The sequence below is a fragment of the Macrobrachium nipponense genome, chromosome 12 (genome assembly GCF_015104395.2).
Source record: "Macrobrachium nipponense isolate FS-2020 chromosome 12, ASM1510439v2, whole genome shotgun sequence".
NCBI classification, from domain to species: Eukaryota; Metazoa; Arthropoda; class Malacostraca; order Decapoda; family Palaemonidae; genus Macrobrachium; species Macrobrachium nipponense.
In genome coordinates this window covers 46,866,329-46,875,599 of record NC_087205.1, presented here as the reverse complement: position 1 = coordinate 46,875,599, position 9,271 = coordinate 46,866,329, and the positions used below count along the sequence as shown (strand labels likewise).

Genomic DNA, 9,271 nt, shown 5'->3' with positions numbered 1-9,271 from the left:
AAATATCACATAAAAATAATTTTCTCTCTCTCTCTCTCTCTCTCTCTCTCTCTCTCTCTCTCTCTCTCTCAGAAATGTATGTCTTTTGCATGATAAATAAATGATTTACTATTTTCAAATATTGATATTAATGTAAACAGCAATAATATCAATTCATTAAAGAAAATACTATAACGAATTAGTAAGATTTTAGTTTATGAATTTAAAAAATTATGTAAGAATGAAGGAAATCCCAGTCTTCTCTCTAACTCCAGGTACTAAAACTGTCAAATATATCAAGGAATGTGACAGGAAGGGGAGGAGCTGTTGTGTTGTTGCCATTAAGTGTTCATGTAATTTCTCTCTCTCTCTCTCTCTCTCTCTCTCTCTCTCTCTCTCTCTCTCTCTCTCTCTCTCTTACTGAGAAGAGAGAATTTTTATAGTATATGTACTATATTTTTATTAATACTTTCAAATAATAATAATAATAATAATAATAATAATATAACTGTAATTACAAAACTCATATTATATGATAGTATTGTATAGAAATACAAGAATCTATCCATTTCACTCTTTTATATAAGGATTACTCTCTCTCTCTCTCTCTCTCTCTCTCTCTCTCTCTCTCTCTCTCTCTCTCTCTCTCTTCTTTTCCACACTAGAAGTGTTAGAAGTATTTTCTGAGAGAACAGAGAGATAAACTCTCTCTCTCTCTCTCTCTCTCTCTCTCTCTCTCTCTCTCTCTCTCTCTCTCTCTCTCTCTCACCAAGATGAAAGAATCTTTATGGTTACTAGTATGTAATAGGATTATTGATATTTTCAGTTGTTAATAATAATAATAATAATAATAATAATATAATAATAATAGCAATAATAATAATAATAATAATAATAATAATAATTACAAAATTCGTGTGTGGTAGCATTTTAAAGAAATAAATATAACCTTTCTGTTTCACTTACATAAGAATTAACTCCTCTTTCTTACTGAGATGAGAGAATTTTCATGGTAGATGTATGTGTTTATTAATATTTTCAAATAATAATAATAATAATAATAATAATAATAATAATAATAATAATAATAATAATAACAACAACAAAACTGTAATTTCAAATGAAAATTCTTCCCTTCATCTCTGTATCCATTTCCTTCTCTCAACTCCAGAGAAGCTCAGCTCAGAATCTGTCAAATATGTCAAGTATTGTGACAGGGGAGGGGAACAATGCCATATAATGGTCACCGGATTTAATGGTTTTTATGCATTCTCTCTCTCTCTCTCTCTCTCTCTCTCTCTCTCTCTCTCTTACTGAGATGAGATAACTTTTATGGTACGTGTATGCAATAAGTTTATTATTTATGTTTTACAATAATAATACTATAATATCTAAAATAATAATACTATAACTTTAGTTATAAAATTCATATGTTAGTATTTTAAATACAATAATCTTTCCATTTCACTCTTTTAATACTGTAAGGACAACTCTCTCTCTCTCTCTCTCTCTCTCTCTCTCTCTCTCTCTCTCTCTCTCTCTCTCTTACCAAGATGAAAGAAGAATTTTATGGTTACTAGTATGTAATATGATTATTGATATTTTCAGTTGTTAATAATAAATAATAATAATAATAATAATAATAATAATAATAATAATAATAATAATAATAATAATTACAAAATTCGTGTGTGGTAGCATTTTAAAGAAATAAATATAACCTTTCTGTTTCACGTACATAAGAATTAACTCCTCTCTCTTTACTGAGATGAGAGAATTTTCATGGTAGATGTATGTTTATTAATATTTTCAAATAATAATAATAATAATAATAATAATAATAATAATAATAATAATAATAATAATAATAATAATAATAATAAACAAAACTGTAATTTCAAATGAAAATTCTTCCCTTCATCTCTGTATCCATTTCCTTCTCTCAACTCCATTCTGAGTTTTTCTTAAGTACTGAATGCAGTATTTTTTAGTTAAATTGATTGAATGGCTGTTATGGGCTACTAAAACTGGCATCACAACATCTAGGTTATTAATGGTATTATAAATATAAATATGAAACTATAAAACTATATATATATATATATATATATATATATATATATATATATATATATATATGTGTGTGTGTGTGTATGTGTGTGTGTGTGTGTATATATGTATATATATATATGTATATATATATATATATATATATATATATATATTTAAAAGGCATTTCATATGAGAAATAAGTAAAAACATAAATATTTATATGTACTATAAAAGTTATATCTAATCACATATACTATCTATACATACACACAGTGCATACTCTTATATATATGATTTAAAATTTGTTGAGGAGCCCGCCTAACTAACAATGATATATAACTGTTCTATATTACAATCCTCACCATGCCCTTCTCTGTCACGTCCCCAAGAGAGTAACCAAGAGATGAAGGACACGATCAGGAAAGAATATATGCAGAGACTCAAGGCGATACTCAAGTCAAAACTCAATGCCGGAATATATGATAAAAGCCATAAACACATGGGCAGTGCCAGTAATCAGATACAGCGCAGAATAGTGGAATGGACGAAGACAGAACTCCGCAGCATAGATCAGAAAACCAGGAAACATATGAACAATACCAAACAAAGCACTACACCCAAGAGCAAATATGGACAGACTATACATAACACGAAAGGAAGGAGGGAGAGGACTACTAAGTATAGAGGACTGCGTCAACATCGAGAACAGGGCACTGGGGCAATATCTGAAAACCAGTGAAGACGAGTGGCTAAAGAGTGCTTGGGAAGAAGGACTAATAAAAGTAGACGAAGACCCAGAAATATACAGATACAGGAGAATGACAGACAGAACAGAGGACTGGCACAACAAACCAATGCACGGACAATACATGAGACAGACCTAAAAGAAATCTAGCCAGCGATGACATATGGCAATGGCTACAGAGGGGAGAGCTAAAGAAAGAAACTGAAGGAATGATAACAGCGGCATAAGATCAGGCTCTAAGAACCAGATATGTTCAAAGAACGATAGACAGAAATAACATCTCTCCCATATGTAGGAAGTGCAATACAAAAAATGAAACCATAAACCACATAGCAAGCGAATGCCCGGCACTTGCACAGAACCAGTACTAAAAGAGGCATGATTCAGTGGCAAAAACCCTCCACTGGAGCCTGTGCAAGAAACATCAGCTACCTTGCAAGTAATAAGTGGTACGAGCACCAACCGAGTGAGTGATAGAAAACGATCACGCAAAGATCCTCTGGGACTATGGTATCAGAACGGATAGGGTGATACGTGCAAACAGACCAGACGTGACGTTGATTGACAAAGTCAAGAAGAAAGTATCACTCATTTGATGTCGCCAATACCATGGGACACCAGAGTGAAGAGAAAGAGAGAAAAAAATGGATAAGTATCAAGATCTGAAATAGAAATAAGAAGGATATGGGATATGCCCATTTTGGGGGGGGGGGGGGGGGGGGGGGGAAATTCGTACCCATAATCATAGGAGCACTAGGCACGATCCAAGATTCCCTGAAAGGAATCTAGAAAAACTAGAGGCTGAAGTAGCTCCAGGACTCATGCAGAAGAGTGTGATCCTAGAAACGGCACACATAGTAAGAAAAGTGATGGACTCCTTAGGAGGCAGGATGCAACCCGGAACCCCACACTGTAAATACCACCCAGTCGAATTGGAGGACTGTGATAGAGCAAAAAAAAAAAAAAAAAAAAAAAAAAAAAAAAAAAAAAAAAATAATAATAATAATAATAACAAAACTCTAATTTCAAATGAAAATTCTTCCCTTCGTCTCTGTATCTATTTCCTTCTCTCAACTCCAGAGAAGCTCAGCTCAGAATCTGTCAAATATGTCAAGTATTGTGACAGGGGAGGGGAACAATGCCATATAAGGGTCACCAAATTTAATGGTTTTTATGCATTCTCTCTCTCTCTCTCTCTCTCTCTCTCTCTCTCTCTCTCTCTCTCTCTCTCTCTTACTGAGATGAGATAATTTTTATGGTACGTGTATGCAATAAGTTTATTATTTATGTTTTACAATAATAATACTATAATATCTAAAATAATAATACTATAACTTTAATTATAAAATTCATATGTTAGTATTTTAAAGTATTTTAAATACAATAATCTCTCCATTTCGCTCTTTTAAATACTGTAAGGACAACTCTCTCTCTCTCTCTCTCTCTCTCTCTCTCTTCTCTTCTCTCTCTCCACATGATACATGTGTCATAGTGGTAACTCTCTTTCTCTCTCTCTCTTGGCTGCAAGTGTTAGAAGTACGTATGTAAGTACGTATATACCTTTGAGGGTACTAAGGTTTAAGATTACTCTGAAATTATATTAATACAATCTCTAAGATTAATACAGTAATATGATAATAATTTAAGGTAAATTTGGTGTAGGATGTTACATAAGGTATGCATTTAGTGTTTCTGTTTCTGCCTTCTTTTATCTCTCTCAGCAAAAGAAGTGATAGACAGACAAATAGATACTTGTTCAGCCCTCTCTTTCTCTCTTCTCTGGAAAAGATATATGTATTTATGGGTGGGGAAGAAGTGTTGCCCATTGAAGTTCATTTCAATCTTTTGATATCATAAGGAGTTTCTCTCTCTCTCTCTCTCTCTCTCTCTCTCTCTCTCTGTTATTGGCTGTTTATATATTTCTAATGGTAAAATGTTTCAGATGACTTTGAAATGATATTAATAATACCAATTTAGTGGTATATTTGAATGAGGATGATACTTTTAAGTATACATTTGGTATTTGAACTTTCATGATAGGCAGACATAAGCATTTTTAGAGGGAAGTTCTAACTATTTGTGGGTTCGAGCTATTCGCGTGGGTGTCTGGTACCCATCCCCCGTGAATAAGGGGGGAACACGGTATATATATTCTATTACTAATATATATAATACTTATATAATTATATATTATATATATACATATATATATATATATATATATATATTATATATATATATATATATACTGTATTTTCTCAGTTTTTATTTTTACCATCTTAAAGATAAACAAAATTTTATGCATAGGTTATGTAGTATGTACGCACACACTCATTTGCTGCTGACAGTGAACTTGCATGAGCTTATTTTGCTTTGTGTTGTTACTCTATATGATTTTTTTTATAATTTACACATTTCATTTATATATTTACTGTATTTTCTCAATTTTTATTTTCACAACCCAAAAAGGTACTTACCTACATACACTCATTTGCTAGTGTTGGTGAACTTGCTAGAGCTTGTTTTATTTGGTTTTATTTTGCGTTTTCACCTTTATGATTTGTCCACATTTTATTAAAGGAATATGTACACTGCTGTATATATCCTTTAGTGAAATGCATCAAGCACAAAGAGAAATAGAAGATGGCTATGCAGGAGAGAGACCTTACAGACCTTACAGACCTTACGTCTTGTTCGGGTTGCCCCAGGTCCCTCAGTGTGAGGCACCTCTAATGTCTAGCAGAGAATTGCCAGTGCATCTTCCAATCTTGAATGGTCTGGGATGCAGCTTAGATATTTGTCGAGCTTATTCTTAAACACATCTATGCTCACTCCTGATATATTCCTCAGATGAGCTGGCGACACATTGAATAGACGTTGCATTGTCAATGCTGGTGTGTAGTGGATTAATGTCCTTATTTTTCCTGGTATAGTTTTGCACACTATTAACCTACCTCTGCTTGCTCCTTTTGATATTTTTAGCTCCATGATGTTTTCGGGAATTCCTTGTATCTGTTTCCATGCCTGTATTATCATTTAGCGTACTCTTCTCCTTTCTAGACTATATAATTTTAAAAATTGTAGTCTTTCCCAGTAGTCAAGACCCTTAACTGAATTATGTTCGTTTGACTTTTTTTAATGGTTGCTTTTTGACTTTGAATAGCTAGCTCTAGGTCTGAGTAAATTATGCTATGCAATTATGAAAAGATTAAGAAAAAGGAGAACATGGCCAATAAAAAAAGAATAACGGGAATAATCAAATAAAGCAGATTAATATAGATATTGTCTATTTAAATGTTCATTCACATTACGTAACCGAGAGTGTATACTGCTGAAAATAGACCCAAGCTAATCATGTGTGAAAATCAAAAGTAAAATTTGTTTCAGAGAGAAATCCGTGAATATGTGAGTCCACGAATACGGGGGTTCATTGTATTTCTCAGTGAAAAATACCACAAATATGCAAATTTTCCATGAATAATTACTATATACGGTCTGTAGAAAAATTTCTGCGAATCGTGAGTCCACGAATCTTGGCGGAGGGGGGGGGGGGGGGCGGTTTACTGTACCTCGAATTTCCAAAATTCCAGCTGCCAATGGATGTGAAACTATAGATATATAATTACTTGGCAAGTATACATAAAATCTCATTTTATTGTAGACATATCATTTTTACCAGCTTAGGTATTCAGTTAGCCCCCTGAGAACCTTCCAGAGGTAAAATTTTGTTGATATCTATTTTCATTCAACAAAAGCATAAATGTCCAGTGACATAAAGAAATCAGTATTTTTTATCCTTCCTCTTAACATGAAAACTCCGTTGCAGTTTTCATTGAGGCCCAAAATCAGATGCTGGCAATGGCTCTGGAGTGTCCTTTCCTGATGCAGAAAGAAGTAGGAGATCATCGTCGATTGCATCTATTTTTACAGCAGAACTGCATGCAATTTTAAAGGCCATAAAAGAAATTTTAACTTGGAAAATGGAAATAGTTTTACTATATATTGTCACTCAAGAAGTGTTCTTCAGTCTTTGGAGTCTTTTAATCATTTACCCCAATGATTTTAGAGATATTGGAATGGTTCTTTTAGTGATAAGAAGAGGTAAAGAAAAAAAATTTTTGCTGGGTGACTTCTCATGTTGGAGTTCTTGGGAATGAGCAAGCTGGTCAATTTGCTAAGTCAGCAATCACTTCCCCAGAACCTGGAAGAGTCCAACTACGTATTGGAATGTACTATATCCTCTAGTTGGTCAGAAAATGAAAAACTTTTGACAGTCCCATCGGGAACGAACTGAAACAAAATATTGTGCAGTATAAACTCATCAGTATCTCCTGGTCGTATCCCTATATGCAAAGGAGGCAAGAAATGATGTTGTGCAGGCTAAGTATTGGTCATTTAAGACTCATTCATTGTTTTTTGATGTCAGGTAAAAGTCCTCAATTCTACAATGACTGTATTGTACTCTTGACTGTGAGACATTTGCTGGTTGTGAGACATTTGGTGGTTAAATGCTCCAGCCTTGGGAATCTAAGACATGGGTTACTCTCTTGTGGACGTGACAGAGAAGGACATGGTAAGGATTGTAATATTAAATCTTATATATAAGAGTATGCACTGTGTGTATGTATAGATAGTATATGTGATTAGATATAATTATATGTACATATAAATATTTATGTTTTTACTTATTTCTCATATGAAATGCCTTTTAAATATTGGATTGGCTTTTGTTGATGATATTGCTGAATGTAACTCGCCAGAAAAGAAAGCAATAGATTGTCACAAAAGAGTTACTACAAAATGCAAGCTTTTATATTAGTCTTGTGAGGCTTAGTGGAGGGAATGCCTGCACGCACCAGGAACAGCAGATCTTTTTGAGCAAAATACAAATTTATAGCAAACAAAGTTCCAAGTCTGGCATGATGTTATAGGGGATAAAAGTCCTCATTTAATTGGGGAGACATCAGTAACAGTCAGTGGTTCTACCACTTTGGAGGTTGGACCAATAATGCTTGGTCCTGCACCAACTTCTAATGGCACACATCTTTGGAGATAAAGCCAAGCAGTTCTTTGTTCTGTTTAAAGGATGAATTAGTGGTGCTGGTTGCATGAAAACAATTATTAATGTGTCCGATTCATCCAAAGATACTCCATTCTTACCAGTTGTAACTTGAGAAACTTAGTGACTGCTAATTACAATTGATATTATGATATTAGACATTGCCTATGAAGATACTGGATTCTGAGCCAATCCAAAACCAAGCATCAAACCATCAAAATTGCAAGTAATACACTGCATTATCATTAAAGAGTGAATCCTCAATTTGATACGAGCACATTTATAATGAAAAGTTCCTAACCCCTTTGAAATTTTCTTGAGTAATTCGGTGGAATTGTCAGGGACTCCGATGTAATTCAGAATTGATTTATGTATTGTTTGTTATATGTGTTAGTTGTACTCTGCAGAATAATAGTTGGGTAGAATAAGTCTATGCTCTTTCATTAATTTCCAGGCACTGAACTGGTTGCTTCGAAGTGTAACCCAGCCAACCTGTTTACATGACCTTCTGTGGTGTTTTGTTGCTGCTCTTACTCCTTCATCACCCTCGCCTCCTCTTCCTGATGATCATAATCTTCAAGATCAGCCTCATCATCGAGACAGATCACATGATATGGTAATTAGTGATGTATGTGTGTCTCATAATTTTCTTTAAAGTTATGGATGTGTTCATCAATTGACAAAGAGAAATTCTGTGGCCTTGCCTTGGTAAGGTCAAGGACCTAACTCAGGTGTCTGATTTAAATATTTAAAAGTTGTTATAATATTCCTATATGAGTTATGGGGTATTAAGAGAACAGCTAAGATTAATTTTTTTTCATTAAAGTCATGATACCATCTCACATCAGTACCTCAGTTTGATATTTTCTACTGACTAATGAGGTAATTGGGTTGATCATTTATTGATGACTCAAGAAGAAAATAGTCTCACTTTTGTTCCTCTTTGCGTTGAGAGGAAGGTGAGGTATGTGGCATGTCTCTTCACTCACAGAAATGTGGTAAGATGCATGACCAAGTAAAATAAAACATGGCCTCCAGTATTGGGTTTTGATCGTGACAGATTGGGAACTTGACAAGGTAAATTCACGAAGCACTGCCAGGGCTGTCACAAATGTATGCAAAATAACTCTACTAGGTCCCCTCGCATGATTTGTTGGAAAGGTTTGTATGCATGTTACCAGTATTTCTGGGTGTCAAAGACACTTTACTAAAATAAGTCTCAGAAATTTACCTTGCATCTTAGAGGCCAGAGGTTACATTTTTCATCAGCCTGTCTTAACCTCAGAAGGTTATCTTTGCTAGAGGGTAATAAGAACTCCCGTAGAAGACCCATGAATGAAATTTAGAAGGTATTCTTTCGTAAAATAATAAATGAAAATATCATAGAAAATATGCAGTCACAAAGATTCGTTCCCATTTCAGCAGATTACAGTAGA

At 33.9% G+C, this 9,271-nt stretch overlaps 1 protein-coding gene across 11 annotated transcripts in view; it reads left to right on the top strand.

Annotated features, from left to right (window-relative positions):
• LOC135224515 (E3 ubiquitin-protein ligase MYCBP2-like) overlaps positions 1–9,271 on the top strand; it is a 1,655,355-nt gene that overhangs the window by 1,432,298 nt on the left and 213,786 nt on the right. For 8 of the 11 annotated variants that reach the window (XM_064263565.1, XM_064263560.1, XM_064263570.1 and 5 more), the window contains one exon: positions 8,290–8,463. In XM_064263565.1, the coding sequence (XP_064119635.1) occupies positions 8,290–8,463 (174 nt within the window). The remainder of the gene's footprint in view (positions 1–8,289; positions 8,464–9,271) is intronic. The other 3 variants (XM_064263563.1, XM_064263566.1, XM_064263562.1) reach the window with 1 other exon arrangement.